General features: G+C 30.5%; 2 protein-coding genes across 2 annotated transcripts; both read left to right on the top strand.

Moving 5' to 3' along the window:
* On the top strand, window positions 8,531-9,683 carry LOC110268249. The gene is made up of 2 exons (XM_021114151.1): window positions 8,531-8,708; window positions 9,303-9,683. The coding sequence occupies exons 1-2, from the start codon at window positions 8,577-8,579 to the stop codon at window positions 9,555-9,557; spliced, it is 387 nt and encodes a 128-aa protein (XP_020969810.1). The 5' UTR covers window positions 8,531-8,576; the 3' UTR covers window positions 9,558-9,683.
* Window positions 13,918-15,629, top strand: LOC110268470. The gene is made up of 3 exons (XM_021114655.1): window positions 13,918-14,244; window positions 14,549-14,599; window positions 15,615-15,629. Exons 1-3 carry the CDS (start codon window positions 13,918-13,920, stop codon window positions 15,627-15,629), a joined length of 393 nt encoding a protein of 130 aa, XP_020970314.1.

Below are 19,638 nucleotides of genomic sequence, written 5' to 3'. Positions count from 1 at the left end.
AGTATAAGTGTCGTCGTAATATCCGAGCTATCAGAGTTGCGCAGCCGGAAGCGTGAGCTTTGGTAGTTAGGGTGTTACACAGTCTAATGTAAGAGGAATTTTATTGCGAATTGAATCATACAATAGGACTATGTCAACTCAACTATGACGAAACAATAAAAGAGATCAGGGTCTAAATTTATTAGTTATTAAATAAAATAAAACGTTACTTTTTACATGTTATTAAAATAAAAAGTACTCAACACTTTTAGAATAAACAATTTAGAGTCTTAAAAATGACTAAACAGATATTCATATATAAGTTTCAGTAATTATAAAAATTGCTAGAAATTGTGACTTTTGTAGCCTTTTTTACTATAATAACTGCTGCAGATGGTGAGTTTTGTATATGTTGTTCAGTGAATAACTGAATGTTTTTAAATTATAGTAGTAGAGATGAAACAGTAAGATAACATTGGGGAGTACATAATTGGTAATTTTTAAATTCTTAACCCCACATAATTGAAATTCAACGAAAAAAATAATATGCTATATGGAAGATGTGTAACTAAAAAATCCTAAATATTAAGGAGAACATATAAAAGGTAAATAAAATAAGTAATTGATCTAACAAATAAACTCCAGAATAAACAACATAAATACCAAACAATCAAATCAAATACATTCTATCCTTTCCTAATAATAAATACTGTGACCATATAATTGCCAACCAATGCTTTCCACCTAGCTGTAGAACGATGTTTGACCATGTGATTATATTCATTGTGAGTCCCATTTAAATTAATTATTGTGTCAAAAGATACGAAAAGTACACAGGGTAGAAATTTGTTAACTTATCCTAGTAGTGAGATTGGGTTGAAACATGTCCTCCATTTTCATCCACTCAAGCAACCAAACTGCGGTGTTATTACTATAAAATACAAGACATGTTAATAATTAGGATCATTACTATTCATGATCTAGTTAACAAGTATGTCACAATAAAATTGGCTTTAGAGGAGTGCTAGGGGGCCAGCAGAATTTGTGATGTTTAGCCATCAATTAGCCATCATCAATATTTTCAATGGTGTGAGATGNTAGGGGGCCAGCAGAATTTGTGATGTTTAGCCATCAATTAGCCATCATCAATATTTTCAATGGTGTGAGATGACATCTAATGGTGTAAGATTAATAATTTTTCTTTTGATGGTTAAGTACTAGCCAAATTTCAACAAAAGTGCTAGCCCCTAGACTTTCTCTTGGCTTTAAACAATCAGGGATGCCACGAGCATTACAGATAGGCCAATTGTCCATTGGAATGCTTTTGTTGTCTAATATATTATTGCTGGAGTACAAAGAAAATGAAATCTAATAGACCGAGCTATGGCTCAAAACAAAATGAATAACAAAAACATGTTAATGATGAATGAACTTTAAATAACATGTACAGAAAAAATTTAAAATTAAATTAAAAGAAGTGTTTAAAAATTATTTTCTATTACACATAATACATTTATAATAGCATCATATGAATTAGTAAGCAATAATAAGTAATATTTAAAAATATATAATTTACTATGCTATTAACAACTAAAAATACATTAAGAAGATTCAATATATCACCGTCCATCTCATGACGAATTTTTTGGAGATATCTCGCTTTGGGTTTGGATATGAATCAAGTTTGTAGACCTTTCCCTCGTCAATGGATATTACCATCAAGAACCAGTGAAAAATGTCGTCAATGAGTGGAACATATGTCTTTGTGGACATGATTCATGGACAATTAAACAAAAAAAATATGAAAAATTCAAATAGAGAGTGAGTGAAAATAAAATACATATTTTAATACAGAAGACTTCGGCATCCAAATTTTTTGTACTTTTCATACACCTCTTGACGTAGCATATCTGGGTTAAGGGCATCAACCTAATTTTTTTTATTATAAATCGTTAGTTTCATTGAGACTATATATTTTTTTAGGGTCGTTATCGAAATTTCTTATCCCAAATTGTGGTGGTAGAGACCAAGTTGTTATTTTGTTGGACATATCTTCAAAGGGATCATCAATACGTTGTGCCATTGTTGTTTTAAGGGCCGTCAACATTAAAATCTACATGAAAATGAACATGTTAATAACTAAAGTATATTCTTCACAAACCTAATAAAAGTTACAGTATTTACTTACATTAGAGTGTACTTCATTGCCAGGAATGAGACACTGAAAATCTGCTCGACTCATCTCAATATTTTTATTTTTGAATAGAGTCTCCCTATGTAGATACAATAAAGTTGTACTTGTGTAAAAACTTACAAATACAAAAGACACAGAAATAAATATTCGACATCAATAATTAACTTATTTATATTTATAAGTTTTATTTTTGTTAAGTAGCTAACTGAATGTTTTTACCCTTCATATAGGTCATGACCAAATACATAAAGTGATATTTGACATTCTTGTAGTGTCAACTGCATTTCCATAGTTGGATGGAATTTAGACTTCAGTTCAACTGGGAGTACACAACCAATTTCAGATGATAGTATTCTAGGTCCATCAGATCCCTTTGGTCGGCCCCTCTTTCACCCAGAACATAAATTTTCACTTGAGTTGTGACCTTTGGGTGACGAGTTCAAGGCAGCTTTGGATGCTTTTTTTCCCTATACGAATTTAATAAAAAAATAATTAAAAAATTAGTAACTAAAATATACGAATGCTGCAAATGAAAACAAGTAGCTAATATAAGGATATACCATTTCACGAAGATAGGTACGAGTATAGTTGACATTTCCTGATTGTGCTATCATTTCTTCGTCCAGGTTGATAATAGTTATCTTTTGAGATTTTCCATACAAGGGAGTACCAGTATTTTCAGGATCGCTTCCACCAAGAATGACATCAGTGTCTTCTTCTATATTTTCATAGTCTTTCTCAAGTACTTCCTTCCCTTTGACCGCGTCAGCTGGAATATGCCGTTGTGGCATTTGATCAGGAGTTGTTGGGCGGTCTCCAAGGTCCAATACTGCAACTTGAAGAATTACCATCTCTCCCTTAATGTTGTTGTATAATCTCTCAAGGTCAGTTATTTTATTGTTGCAAAACAGTATATGAATATTAAAGAATATTTAGTTGCAATCGTGCATAACAGATACATTTAGATTGAAACACATCTCACCTTCAAAAAGGCAACTATGCCATCGAGTGGAGGGTTTCAACTTGACAAGATTGGTTATCATTGATGCTCTTATCAACACACTTGGAGGTATTATTGTCCACTTTCATTTTTAAGAGGGTAATAGTCAATTATCAACGGGAATGAAAATATTTTTCACGATTAAGAGGTTCTTATGTATGCAGAGTTATGATGCTGCCCACTAAGAGCGAGCGACAGATACACGAAGCGCACGCATAGAATACATGGCAGTTACAACAAGTCCATTCTTTTTTATTTCAGATTATCCTCAACGTTCACGTAAGTGGGTAACAGAATCAAAAATTAAAATGAAATTATATTTAAACAATTATTCGCATTACATTGTTATTAATTTATTCCAAAAGTTATTAAAATTTGAAGCTAATTAATATAAAATATTACAGATATAAAATTAAGAGAAATTTTTATTTGTATAATTTTTTATATGCATTTTTTGATTAAATTTATTTTTCTTTTGCAAGAATAATTATAATATCATCGACATATTATAAAAGTAAACATGAATATTTGGCTTTATTTTCTATTTGGTTCAAATTTAGTCAGTAATAAAATATGACATATATACATATATATACATATATAGATTGAGTCATACAATATAGATTAATTAACATAATCTGCCTTATCATACATATGAGTATATGAGATTACTTAAAATATTTAAAATATATATCATGTAAAAAATAGTTTTGACAAATAAATGTATTGTGTGGGAAATAATCAATACTAGTTCTTCTATTTTTGTTATTAGTTTTTTTTTAAACGAATTAATTAGACATGTAACACACTTAATTGGCTTTATCTTTTTACTAGCGACTCAATAGATTCTACCACTTTTCTATTGAGTTTAAAAAATTAATTTTATATTTTAATTCTTAAAATTATAAATTTAATATTAAAATTAAAAATAAATTTTAAAAAATAAAATATTTTAAGTTATTTAACATGTAAAATGTATAAAATAAATAAATTTAAATTAAAAAAAATAAGATTAACAAAAGATTACGTATTTATAAAGTTATTAAATTTATTTATTTTCTCAAACTTATTTATTAGAAGAAAAATTTATATACAAAATCCATCCATATGAAAATACTATTTATATAGAAATATTTGTAAAAATCTATATAAAAATTTAATTATAATTAATTAATTGTGCATTTATTTTATTTCTCTATTAAGAAACTAAAGAAAAAACGTATTGCTTCACTGCTATAAAACGTTAGTATCAAAATGGTGTTTATTTAATTTATTTATCTGCGTTTCAAAAATAAATATTGAAATAAACCATCATTTCAATTCTTTTTAATTTTTAAGCCATTTCAATATGTGTACTAACATGAAAACTAAATTATCAAACATACTGATGAACTATTATTTTATGATATATTTTGAACTGAATTGAGTGAGTTTTATCAACTATTCTCACACTTATTCATGTAAATTGCATGTTTTTAAATTTCATTTCCAATATTGTGCTATGATTGAAAACATGTTTCCTAGGCCTTAAAATTGTTAATTTTTAATTCTCCTTTATTTCCATTCGATACCGTGATGTGTTTGTTAAGTGTTTTCATGTTTACAGGGTATAGATGGCTTAAAGGATGAAGATGAAGCATGTCAAAGTGGAACAAGCACAAGAAATTGAAGATTTGAGAAGCGAGGAGCGACGCGCACGCATGGCTGACACGTGCGCGTGACCAGGAGCGTCGTTTAGCGGTGCGTACACGTGACTGATGCGTACGTGTGGGTGGATGCAAGGTTCAGCGACGCGTACGCGTGGCCGACACATACGCGTGACAGAGCGTCACATGCTGCACTTAACAGAACACGCTGGGGGCGATTTCTGGGCTAATTTGGACCCAAATCCAAGCCCGAAAACACAGACTCGAGGCAGGGATGGAGCTGAGACTAACACACTTACACTTTTCACTTTAGTTTTAGTTTTAGTTTTGAATTCTAGAGAGAAAAACACCGACTTTTCTGTAGGGTTTTAATGTTCCTAGTTTTGCTTTTGAATTGTATTTTGAGAGAGCTGCTACTACCTTCAATTGAAGTCATCATCCTTATAGTTTGCTTCTCCTATAACTCAATTACTCTTTTCCATTTAATTGCTTGGAGTTCATGTTTGGATCTTGTTATTTTTTAATTTTATTAATGCATTGAAGTATTTTTATATTTATTTATATTACTTGTTTGAGTCATTTTAATTATTGTTTGTGGTAATTTTAATTTAATTAATTTTTCATAATTATCATGTCTTTTATTTACTCCTATTATGGTTTTATGAAAATGGCATTCATATTAATTGAGTAGATATTCTAACTTGGCTTGGGGGTTGATTAATTGGGATTCCTTGAGTTGTGATACTCAAGTATTATCTGTAATTGGGAATTGCTGGCTAACTCAACTCTCACCAACTCTAGTCCTCCCCCACAAAGTGACTAGTACTTGTGAGCTAGAGTTAGTGAAGCCACTTGACTTTCCTTCAATTGTTAGAGGATAACTAAGTGAAACCAATGAATATTTACTATTCTACTTAGGAAAGACAACAAGGATAGAAACCCCAATTTTCTTCCCTGACCAAGGCTTTTAATTTCAAATACATACCACTTCTTGTTATTATTTATTGCTTTAATTTCTAGCCATTTATTTTCCCATTCTCCAATTCTAAAATTACTCAGAAAAATCCTAGCCAATAAATTGCACATTGTGTAAACTCTTAGGGAAACGACCCGAGATTCTACTCCCGGTTATTTATTTTTATTAATTGTGACACAATTTAAATTGATAGTGGGAATTTCGTCGGTTAAGACTGTACTTGCAACGTTGTTTTTATAAGAAATTCTTAACCGGCATTTTTCTACCCATTTTTCCAGTTTATAGATATTTTTTGTTCATATTTTGAATTTATTTGATAAGTAAACCCTTGGACGAATCAACGACAGTGCGATTTAATAGAGTTATAAGTGCTAATAGTCTTCATTTTTAATTTGTTTTACAGTGTGATAAAATTCATCGTTCAATCAAGAATTATTTGGCAAAGATGTTTGAGAATGATTTGATTGAGGGGAAGTTTTATGTCTTCTCAAATTTTCTGATTGAGGAATCAAGCGGAATTTATCTTCCGACTACACATGTGTGTAGAATAACTTTTAATAAGGAGTCATGTATAGTAAATACGATCGATGATCGTAACATTCCTGATAATCATTTTAATTTTCTCGATCATGCTGATATATTGAGACAAACAAATGAAAAAGCTAACTTATTTGGTACGTAGTTAATTTGTATTATTATTATTGTGTTGTTCATTTATTTGTTTTTAATTTCATGCTTTTAATTCATTTTTTTAATTAGATGTTATTGGACTCTTGACCGAAAAAGGAGAACTTATGTCATGGTCAAAAGCAGGAAAAAGTGGTCATTACATTGTGGTTGATCTTCATGATTTGCAGTATGTGAAGATTTAAAATTTCACAATTATAATTTGTTTTGTAATAATTATCTATTCATATGCAAAATATTTTGTTATTATATATTATTACTTATTTCTCTTAATTTCCGCTTTTATTTAGAAATGAGGAAAAAATTAGATGTACACTGTGGGATCAATTTGTAACTCAACTACTCAATTATCTACATGATCACCAAACAACCAAATAGATACTAATTATCCAACTAGCAAAATTCAACAAGGGCATTGGTAAGCATATTGATTTAACCTTTTATTTGACATATTTATTTATATTATATTTATAATCATGTTATAATTATTTTTAAAAATATCTTTTTAAAAAATACTATTAATATTAACATATGATGTATTAAATAGATATTTTAAAAGTAACTGTAGCCTATGAAAAAATAAAAATTAACGTAAATAAATATTTAAAAAAATATATCTATACAGCTCCTTTTGTTTTTTTTTTCTTATACGGGACACAATTCAACTAGATTCTATTTACCCCAAAAACTCGCTAACCCACCCAACCCCAATCATAAACAAAGCAAACACTCTAATTTAACCATTCAATGATTCAACTCCCTCACCTACCCTCATAATTCTATCTTCCCCTCCTCCCTTGAAAAGTCACGTTATTGGGTAGCAATTCCCCTAACTTACTATGAGAAACCTAGCGGCTAATCAATTACTTGAAGAAGAAGCCCCATCGCGTGTGCTTGTCATCGCCGCCCCGTTCTAGAACCGCTGTCATTGCGTCTTACCGGTCCGTCTCCGCGTGCGCCCTTTCGACATTCTGGAACAGCTATTCGTTTGGTTTTTCTTTCTTCATCTTACACTTTTGTCCTCCTCTTCATTATGTTTTTGCCTCTGTTGATGTACTATTAGTTTTGGCTCATTTGAAAATAATTTGGTAAAGTGATCTTCATTTTGAAGGTCTAATGTTATTACTCTTTGTGTAATGCATGCAAAAATGGGAGTCTCAAATACAACATATAACTCTGTGTTGATGATCAATGTTGATTTGGAAGAGGTTAAAAAATTCAGACAAAGGTTAGACTTTTTGTTGGTTTATTAAAATTATAGTTATATTGTAAGTTTAGCTGTGTATGGTTGCATCTTCAATATTCTAACGCAAATTTTATTTTGTGTGAATAAAGAATAATGGCTATTGAGACAGGGACACCAACACGGGTTGCACGCATTGAGAAAAGAGCTCCATATTAAGAGGAAGATGATTTTTTGAATAAAACTCCGTACAAACCAATTTTTGAGATTAGGGATCTTATAGAGGTTTTTATATAACTTGATTAGATTCTAAAATTTTCTTATGCCATATTTTTTATGGAGTGTAATCATTTGGTAACACTGTTTTAATTGATTAAACTACTGCATTTCAGAAAACGGTTTGTGTGACCATTGGAGTAGTGAAGGATTTTTCTCCGGGAAAGTCTTGGTGGTACAAGAGTTGCAATGTTTGTCCTTTGGCTATGAGAGAAGAAGGGGATGGTTACAAATATTCTAGGTGCAAAGCTGAATCACAGAATTTTACTCCAAGGTGTGCATTATTTGTGAAATAAACCTTATTCCAGTTTTTATTAAATGAGATTCGCGATAATATATTTTTTCTTTATTTATAGGTATTCACTAAATTTGAAGGTTGGTGATGAAGAATCCTATGCATCATTCATCGTGTATGAAACTATTGGTAGTGAGTGTTTAAATATTTCTGCTGCAGAGCTGAGGACAAAATATATAATGAGGGTACTAAAAAAATTTCGTATTTATATACTATTTGTGAACATTATAACTCATGTATTAACATTTTATTGTTGACACTTATTGTTCTTCATCTGAATTTAATATAGGGTGGGAATAGGATTGATTTTCCTGAAGAGTTAAGTAAATTCAAGAATAAAATGTTCCTTTTCAAAGTTTCTGTGAAGTTGGAGAACATCAATTCTTTCCAATTGGTTTCTATCACAGTCGTGAAGTTGTGTCACAATGAGGCCATAATCAATTCCTTCAAACAAAAGTATAGTATTGAGCAGGTATTTTATCTTTAGAGTAGGTACGATATATATAAGTAATTTTTTATTATACTCATGGTGTTTTTAAAATTTCATTAGGATGCCTTTTTCTCTATAAATTCTAATTTGATAACACTTCCAGCTGATTATTCAGATAAGAATAAGGTGAATAACTTTTCCAAAAATTTTTTTTTGTCAATTTATGTTTAACAAGATTATTTATCCAATTCATGTTTGTGAAAAAGGGTATGTGACAACATTAACATTATTAAATCATCCAGCTATTGACAAAATATTGAATTAATTGGCAGGCTATAATGTACATCTCTTATTAACATTTATATGTTTATCCCTTATATTCAAATGATATAAAAGACCCTAACTTCAGATGCACTTTCCTTATAATAAATTGTGTGGACTCTATCTTTGAAAAAAATCTCTTTGGTGGACTGTTCTTTGTAGTTGTTGATATGTAGCATTCCAAAATAGTGGATAGACTGTGAATTTAAGTGGTGGTGTTTTGTTTAAGGGTGTGAAGTATTGACCACGGAACAATGATGAGATTGTTAATTAGATTTTTATCTCTAATGATAACTTTACTTAATTTTTCGATAGAATGCTGATTCACAAGTAGGTGAATACCAACCTGACATTGAGTCTTCCAAGTTTATCACACCAATCACGTCTGGACAGAATTCAAGTTCTGCTGGCAAAAATATTACGGTTAATGAAGCTGATGATGGAGGTGCTACTTTTACCTGGGACAAACATACCTTAGTTGCAAACCCAGCTCATTTTTTTACAGAGAAACCTACAGCTACTTTTGGTGTTGCTTCTGATGCTGCTGAGAGTGAAAGATTTACTGTGTGAACTATCTTATCTTTAAGTCGCTTCATTTTTATTTTGTTTAGTTCCAAATTTCTTATATGATACACTGGGTATATTATTGGAGGCTTTTCAAATATAGCATTGGTATTATGGACATAATACTTTATATCTTACCTTCATTTTATTAAAGAAAGCTTTGTTGATCTATGACTTTGACCCTAAATGGGGGCGAGCTATAATGATTTCTGATTACCTTCATTTTGGATTATATTATTCAAGATTTTGTCTAGACAAAAATGACTACAAAACATAAATTTGAATAATTCAAAACTATATTATTTTAAAACTTCTTGACTATAGTTTTTTTTAAAGAAATTTAAATATATGTCTTGAAATTTAGTACTCTTTTAGTTAAGAGTTTTTTAGTACTCTTTCAGTAGTACTCTCTTTTTAAATTTAATTATATCTTTCTTAAAAAATTTATAACATAAAATTAACAGTATTATATAAAATATATACTAATTTTTTACCACAATAAAAATCTACAAAGGTAAATAAAAAAATAAGGTTCTAACAGAAATATGTATTAATAAAAATAATTACAAAAATTTATATAAAAAATGAGTGCTAAAAAATCTATAAAAAAGTACAATAATATACGTCAATAAACATAAGGAAAAAAAAATATCCATACTATGAAAAAAAATTAATAAAAAATCAAAACTTACGAAAATTTACTAAAAGTAATATTAAACAATGCCTGTGATGTGGGCTACAAGGACATAACCCAAACGTAATCCAAAACCCAACCCAGCAAGCAGGAGTCCCTTACCCATGCTACTTCCCTTACATGGCCTCTTCATTGGCATCGACGGGCTGCTGTTCCCCCGACTCAGCCGCGAACTTCTACTTCCAGAGCTCGCCATGGCAGTATCGTTGTTTATCTGCGCTGCTGCTCCCTACAACCTCCACATCGGTCCTGACTGATTATCCAAGCTTTACTTGAGTACCTCACCTTTGGTTTATACATTCTGCAAAATCCATTGATTATTGGTGTACCTCTGGCTTTTTTATGCATAAGCCTTGCTTGAGGTTTAACTAACCTTCATTCTTTCCTCCTGTTAAATGTTTCAGCTTATAAGATCTAGGCTTCGGCATGACAAATTGGGATTCCGACACTTAGTGAGGTTTTTTAATTTCATATATAATAATATAATAAATGTGGTGTATCAATAATTTTAATTCATAAATATAGTTGCTCATGGTGTGATATTTTATTACAGGCATATATCTTTTAATGCCTATTCTCTGTATAGCAATAATGTCATGTATATTTGTATATCTCTTCTTTGGCCTCTTCCCGAATAGTTCACTATTATATATTTCCATGTATGTATATATCAATGAATTGGAAATTATTGTTTTCCTATCACATGATGTATTAATTATTATATTCCAAACTTATCTCTCCTATAAGTTTCTTTAATCTAAGGTTGCAAATGTAATTTTTTTGATAAAGGGTATCGCAAGCAAAAAAGAATAAAAAGCATAAAAGCATCGGAACATTCCAAACGTAATTATCCTAATCTAAAGATAGAGAATTAATTGTAGAGATTTAATTTCTTATTTTACCTTAATAAAATACTTTTCACATTCCCACTAACTCATTTTTCTTCAGTTTTTAAATACTCCTAATATACTCTGCATATATAACAATTCTGAATTTGAATTGCCTCAATTTTAGTGTGTTATTTTAACCTCTTATCAATGGATAGTGAAAATTCAAGGATAAGTTCAAGACTTGCAAGGATTAGGCGTAGAATAATTTTGGACAGTCAAAGAAGAAAAAAAAGAACAAGTCTTTGTTTACAGAATGCACCTCAAGGTAATCACCAATTATAATGATCTCATTCCAATTCTTTCATGGCATACTTTCTTTCTCTTTCCAAATACTACATTCTTTTGAAATATTAATTATTTCAAGACACCTACAATGGAGCAAAGAGAAGAAATATTTCCAAAGAGAGTTTTGCGGCCAGTAGCAGCTCATATAATCAAGTTCTCTTGATTAACAAATCAATATGCACACAAAATGAGAGCAACCAAAATTCAAAGTATGCAATGAGGTCCGATTTAGCTAGCACAAGGACTCCATTAACAAGTGTTACACGTAAGTTAATTGACTTATCCTTATTTGAAGTGTGTTTCATTATTAGCATTTCTACCATTCATAAAATTAGAAAATTATTCAAAGATGGTGTCATTTATGATCTAAGAATAGTTGATGGTGTTGTTTATGACTCCTTCAAAGATGCATGCTATGCTTTAGGACTATTGCAGGATGACAGAGAATTCATTGATGCAATCTCTGAAGCAGGAACATGGCACTCTGCAACTTTTTTAAGGAGACATTTTGTTGTTTTATTAATATCAAATAACATGAGTAGACCAGATTTTGTTTGGCAAAAGACTTGGAACTTTCTCTCTCATGACGTACTATATGAACAAAGAAGATTATTGCAAATGAAAGGTAACTATAGTCTATTATAATTTTTTTCCATGGTAGAATTCAATTTATCCTATAATTATAACAAAAACATCGGACAAGAAATTTTAAGAGTGATTTTCTTTAACAAAATGCCTTTTTTGGGAGTAAAATTACCATACATATGGCAAAATTGTTTATAGGTGTTCTCTTTAACTTTTTCCCTTTCTCTGATAATATTTAGTAAATATCACAAAACATTACTCAAAAATTGGATTATATATATATTAGTTTCGTACTTGCTTTACTTCCTCCTCTTAATACATATTTTGATTCATTGCCGTATACCATATCTACTTCATCTATGAAACCGCAACAAAATCCACATACTTCCAATACTTGCATTTGCATTGGTTGTTTGTGTGCCTTTTTTTATGTTATAATAATTTTGATATCCATGTTAATCACAATAATAATTTTTAAAAGGACATGTTACTAATGAAGCATTTTTTAAACCAAAAACAAGGAGTGTTATTTATCATTCAACAATGCATTTCAAACTTTTTTTGCCAGAGACTAATTTAATAATTTTTCAAATAATTGTGTTATTTTAAATTGAAAAAATATAGATTTGATGATGTCAGAAGTCCAAATAAAAGATATTGCACTTGCAAAAATTGAAGATTTGCTCCAGTCAAATGGCAAGTCATTGAAAGAATATTGTGGAATGTCATATCCTTCAGAAAATTTGGTGTCCAGCTTAGAAGACAGAATTATAATGGAAGAGTTGAACTTTGACGTTAATGCTGTTGCGAGTGAACTAGGTGGGTATTTAGAAAAGCTAACTGATGAGCATAAATTTGCATACGATCAAATAATTGGTGTATGGGTGGACTTTTCTTCTTATACAGTCAAGGTGGTTGAGGAAAAACATTCTTATGGTCAACTATATCATGCTCAGTTAGGTCTAAAGGAGGTATAATTTTAAATGTTGCTTCGAGTGGGACTGCGGCACTTCTGTTGCCTAATGGAAGAACTGCACATTCAAGGTTTAAAATTCATTTGACCATAAATGAAGATTCTTTGTGTAACATTAAACAGGAAAGTCCTCTTGCAAGGTTAATATCCAAGGCCAAATTAATCATATAGGATGAAGCTCCAATGATAAGTAAGTATTGTTACAAAGCTTTAGACAAATGCCTCAGAGACATCTTAAGGTGCTCAGATTCGTATAATGCTCATTTGCCATTTGGAGGTAAAGTTGTTGTTCTCGGAGGAGATTTTAGACAAATTTTACCTATGATTCCTAGAGGCTCAAGGCAAGATATAATTCAGTCTTCTATTAATTCTTCATATTTGTGGCATAACTGTAAGGTTTTAAAGCTTACAAAAAACATGAGATTGTCACTACGTGAAAATAACAACATACAATAACTCAGAAATTTTGCAGAATGGCTACTCAAAATTGGTGATGGTTTGGCTGGTGATACAACAGATGGTGAATCAATCGTTCATATACCATCTGACATTTTGGTTAAGAACACTGAGACATCTTTGGATGACCTCATTGATTTTGTGTATCTAGATATGTTATCCAATTTATCCGTTGAAAATTATTTCAAGGATAGAGCAATTCTTGCACCAACTCTGGATTGTGTCATTGATGTCAACAACAAGATGACTGCAGGGTTACCTGGACAAGAAAGAGACTACTTAAGTTCAGACTCTGTGTGTGCTGAGGAGGAAAATATGGAATTTTTGTTAGATGCTTTCTCGCCGGCGAATCTAAATGGAATAAATTGTTCAGGTCTACCGCCACACAAGTTGGTTGTGAAGGTTGGCGCTCCTATTATGTTGTTGCGGAATATAGACCAAACTAATGGTTTGTAAAATGGAACGAGAATTCAAGTTAGAAGAATGAGAAATCATGTGATAGAATGCAAGACTTTAACCGGTAACAAAGCTGGAAGTATTATTCTTATCCCAAGACTGAATCTAATTCCAAATAATGAAACATTACCGGTTAGGTTTCAAAGAAGACAATTCCCAATTATCATGTCATTTGCAATGACAATAAATAAGTCCCAGGGACAAACTCTATCGAAAGTTGGAATTTACCTTCGAAGGCCAGTTTTCACCCATGGTCAATTGTATGTTGCGTTATCAAGGGTAACGAGTAAAGATGGTCTGCGAGTACTGTTGCAAGATCATGGACACTTAAAAGATAATTGCACGATGAATGTGGTATATAGATAAATTTTTGAGAGATAAATTTTCGAGAGCCTATAATGAAAGGGTAATAACAAAATGTCTTACTTAAATCTATTTATTTATTAAAATTTATTACTATCAATTAAAAAAATTTAGCAATTCTAGGAGCTAATGGATAATGCATTCTTATTGTACATTAATAGCTTGAGAATATTAAAATTATCATAAAAAATATGTATTATTTTATTCTCCTAATAAACAATTTTATAATTACGATAATCATATAATTTTATATACTAACAGTGATACAGTGTTATTTCATGTATATATTTTGCAGGTATCAAAGGATAGCGTCGAATTGTTATTTAGTAGGTTTAAATTATTTATTGTTTGTTGTAGAACTTTCTACATTAGGATTCTCTATTAATTTGTTCTTCATTTTGAGCTGATTTTGATATATTCTTACTTCACAACAAACCAACATATAAAACTTTGTTAGTGGATTTAAGTATTACTAGATTATTTATGGCATATTGAATATATATGTCTGATTTATTGAAAAAAAAGTAGATTAAATAACTATTTTATAGTTAATACAATTAACACTATATTAAGAAAAGAAAATAAATGCATACAAGTTATTTTTTTATTAATTAAATTATCATAATTAAAATTAATTTTAACACAATAGCTTAAAATTATAATTTCAAACTTATCACGTGCATGGTACGGGTTATTACACTTGTTTAAAAATATATAATTTACTATGCTATCAACAATTAAAAATACACTAGGAAGATTCAATATATCACCATCTATCTCATGACAAATTTTTTTGAGATATCTCGCTTTGGGTTTGGATATGAATCAAGTTTGTAGACCTTCCCCTCGTCAATGGATATTACCATCAAGAACCAGTGAAAAATGTCGTCAATGAATGGAACATATATCTGTGTGGACATGATTCATGGACAATTAAACTAAAAAAATATGAAAAATTCAAATAGAGAGTGGGTGAAAATAAAAAACATATTCTAACGCAGAAGACTTCGGCATCCAGATGTTTTTTGTACTTTTCATACAACTCTTGACGTAGCATATTTGGGTTAAAGGCATCAACCTAATTTTTTTTTATTATAAATCATTAGTTTCATTGAGACTACATATTTTTTGAGGGTCTGTTATCGAAATTTTTTACCCCAAATTGTGGTGGTAGAGACCAAGTTGTTATTTTGTTGGACATATCTTCAAAGGGATCATCAATACGTTATGCCATTGTTGTTTTAAGGGCAGTCAACATTAAAATCTACATGGAAATGAACATGTTAATAACTAAAGCATATTCTTCACAAACCTAATAAAAGTTATAGTATTTACTTACATTTGAGTGTACTTCATTGCAGGGAATGAGACACTGAAAATTTGCTCAACTCATCTCAATATTTTTATTTTTGAATAGAGTCTCCCTATGTAGATACAACAAAGTTGTACTTGTGTAAAAACTTACAAATACAAAAGACACAGAAATAAATATTCGACATCAATAATTAATTTATTTATATTTATAAGTTTTATTTTTGTTAAGTAGCTAACTCAATGTTTTTACCCTTCATATAAGTTGTGGCCAAATACATAAAGTGATATTTGACATTCTTGTAGTGTCAACTGCATTTCCTTAGTTGGACAGAATTTAGACTTCTTTTCAACTGGGAGTACACAACCAATTTCAGATGATAGTATTCTAGGTCCATTGGATCCCTTTGGTCTGCCCCTCCTTCGCCCAGAACAGAAATTTTCACTTGAGTTGTGACCTTTGGGTGACAAGTTCAAGGCAGCTTTGGATGCTTTTTTCGCCTATACAAATTTAATAAAAAAAATAATTAAAAAATTAGTAACTAAAATATACGAATGCTGCAAATGAAAACAAGTAGCTAATATAAGGATATACCTTTTCACGAAGATAGGTACGAGTATAGTTGACATTTTTTGATTGTGCTATCATTTCTTTGTCCAGGTTGATAATAGTTATCTTTTGATATTTTCCATACAGGGGAGTACCAGTATTTTCAGGATCGCTTCCACCAAGAATGACATCAGTGTCTTCTTCTACATTTGTATAGTCTTTCTCAAGTACTTCCTTCCCTTTGACCGCATCAGCTGGAACATGCAATGGTGGCATTTGATCAGAAGTTGCTGGGCGGTCTCCAAGGTCCAATACTGCAACTTGAAGAATGGCCACCTCTCCCTTCATATTGTTGCACAATCTCTCAAGGTCAGTTATTTTAATGTTGCAAAACAGTATATGAATATTAAAGAATATTTAGTTGCAATCGTGCATAACAAATACACTTAGATTGAAACACATCTCACCTGGAGGGTTTCAACCTGACAAGATTGGTTATCATTGATGCTCTTATCAACACACTTGGAGGTATTATTGTCCACTTTCATTTTTAAGAGGGTAATAGTCAATTATCAACGGGAATGAAAATATTTTTCACGGGTTCTTATGTATGCAGAGTTATGATGCTGCCCACTAAGAGCGAGCGACAGATACACGAAGCGCACGCAGTTAATAGAATACATGGCAGTTACAAACAAGTCCATTCTTTTTTATTTCAGATTATTTTCAACGTTCATGTAAGTGGGTAACAGAATCAAAAATTAAAATGAAATTATATTTAAACAATTATTCGCATTACATTGTTATTAATTTATTCCAAAAGTTATTAAAATTTGAAGCTAATTAATATAAAATATTACAGATATAAAACTAAGAGAAATTTTTATTTGTATAAGAATGAGCCTAATTAATTATAATTAATTAATTGTGCATTTATTTTATTTCTCTATTAACAAACTAAAGAAAAAACGTATTTCTTCAATGCTACAAAATGTTAGTATCAAAATAGTGTTTATTTAATTTATTTATCTGTGTTTCAAAAATAAATATTGAAATAAACCATCATTTCAATTCTTTTTAAATTTTAAGCCATTTCAATATGTGTACTAACATGAAAACTAAATTATCAAACATACTGATGAACCATTATTTTATGATATATTTGAGACTGAATTGAGGGGGTTTTATCAATTATTCTCACACTTATTCATGTAAATAACATGTTTTTAAGTTTTATTCCCAATATTGTGCTATGATTGAAAACATGTTTCCTAGGTCTTAAAATTTTTAATTTTTAATTCTCCTTTATTCCCATTCAATGTCGTGATGTGTTTATTAAGTGTTTTCAGGTTTACAGGGCATAGATGACTTAAAGGATGAAGATGAAGCATGTCAAAGTGGAAAGAGCACAAGAAATTGAAGATTTGAGAAGCGAGGAGCGAGGCGCACGCATGGCTGACGCGTGCGCGTGACCAGGAGCGTCGTTCAGTGACGCGTACGCGTGGCCGACGCATACGCGTGACAGAGCATTATGTGCTGTACTTAGCAGAACTCGTTGGGGGTGATTTCTGGGCTGATTTGGACCCAGATCTAAGCCCGAAAATACAGACTAGAGGCAGGGATGGAGCTGTGACTGACACACTTACACTTTTCACTTTAGTTTTAGTTTTAGTTTTGAATTCTAGAGAGAAAAACACCGACTTTTCTCTAAGATTTTGATGTTCTTAGTTTTGCTTTTGAATTGGATTTTGAGAGAGCTGCTACTACCTTCAATTGAAGTCATCATCCTTATAGTTTGCTTCTCTTATAACTCAATTACGCTTTTCCATTTAATTGCTTTGAGTTCATGTTTGGATCTTGTTATTTTTTAATTTTATTAATGCATTGAAGTATTTTTATATTTATTTTTATTGCTTGTTTGAGTCATTTTAATTATTGTTCGTGCTAATTTTAATTTAATTAATTTTTCATAATTATCATATCTTTTTTTACTCCTATTATAGTTTTATGAAAATGGCATTCATGTTAATGGAGTAGACATTTCAACTTGGCTTAGGGGTTGATTAATTGGGATTCCTTGACTTGTGATACTCAAGTATTATCTGTAATTGAAAATTGCTGGCTAACTCAATTCTCACCAACTCTAGTCCTCCCCCACAAAGTGACTAGGACTTGTGAGCTAGAGTTAGTGAAGCCACTTGACTTTCCTTCAATTGTTAGAGAATAACTAAGTGAAAGCAATGAACATTTACTATTCTACTTGGAAAAGACAAGGATAGAAATCCCAATTTTCTTCCCTGACCAAGGCTTTTAATTTCAAATACATAACACCTCTTGTTAATATTTATTGTTTTAATTTCTAGCTATTTATTTTTCCATTCTCCAATTCTAAAATTACTCAGAAAAATCCTAGCCAATAAATTGCACATTGTGTCAACTCTTAGGGAAACGACACGAGATTCTACTCCCGGTTATTTCTTTTTATTAATTGTGACACAATTTAAATTGATAGTGGAAATTTCGTCGGTTAAGACTGTACTTGCAATACTGTTTTTATAAGAAATTCTTAACCGGCATTTTTCCACCCATTTTTCCAGTTTATAGATATTTTTTGTTCATATGTTAAATTTATTTGATAAGTAAACCCTTGGACGAATCAACGATAGTGCGATTTAATAGAGTTATAAGTGCTAATAGTCTTCATTTTTAATTTGTTTTACAGTGTGATAAAATTCATTGTTCAATCAAGAATTATTTGGCAAAAATGTTTGAGAATGATTTGATCGAGGGGAAGGTTTATGTCTTCTCAAATTTTCTGATTGAGGAATCAAGCGGAATTTATCTTCTGACTACACATGTGTGTAGAATAACTTTTAAGAAAGAGTCACGTATAGTAAATACGATCGATGATCGTAACATTCCTAAAAATCATTTTAATTTTCTCGATCATACTGATATATTGAGACAAACAAATGAAAAATCTAACTTATTTGGTACGTAGTTAATTTGTATTATTATTATTATTGTGTTGTTCATTTATTTGTCTTTAATTTCATGCTTTTAATTCGTTTTTTTTAAATAGATGTTATTGGACTCTTGACTGGAAAAGGAGAACTTATGTCATGGTCAAAAGCAGGAAAAAATGGCCATTACATTGTGGTTGATCTCCATGATTTGCAGTATTTGAAGATTTAAAATTTCACAATTATAATTTGTTTTGTAATAATTATCTATTCATATGCAAAATCTTTTTTTATTATATATTATTACCTATTTCTCTTAATTTTCGCTTTTATTTAGAAATGAGGAAAAAATTAGATGCACACTGTGGGATCAATTTGTAACTCAACTACTCAATTATCTACATGATCACCAAGCAATCGAATACATACTAATTATCCAGTTTGCAAAATTCAACAAAGGCATTGGTAGGCATATTGATTTAACCTTCTAATTGACATATTTATTTTTATTATATTTATAATCATGTTATAATTATTTTTAAAAATATCTTTTTAAGAAAT

Source organism: Arachis ipaensis, chromosome B10, assembly GCF_000816755.2.
Source record: "Arachis ipaensis cultivar K30076 chromosome B10, Araip1.1, whole genome shotgun sequence".
NCBI classification, from domain to species: Eukaryota; Viridiplantae; Streptophyta; class Magnoliopsida; order Fabales; family Fabaceae; genus Arachis; species Arachis ipaensis.
The sequence above is the reverse complement of the archived record's forward strand: the minus strand, read 5'-3'. Positions and strand labels throughout refer to the sequence as shown.

Bases quoted from the DNA above. Each gene is read 5' to 3' on its own strand.
- LOC110268249 (XM_021114151.1), top strand. From the start codon at position 8,577: ATGTTCCTTTTCAAAGTTTCTGTGAAGTTGGAGAACATCAATTCTTTC. The intron at 8,709-9,302 runs GTATTTTATCTT...ATTTTTCGATAG, and splicing joins AAAAGTATAGTATTGAGCAG to AATGCTGATTCACAAGTAGG.
- LOC110268470 (XM_021114655.1), top strand. From the start codon at position 13,918: ATGAGAAATCATGTGATAGAATGCAAGACTTTAACCGGTAACAAAGCT. The intron at 14,245-14,548 runs GTATATAGATAA...TATATTTTGCAG, and splicing joins ATAATTGCACGATGAATGTG to GTATCAAAGGATAGCGTCGA.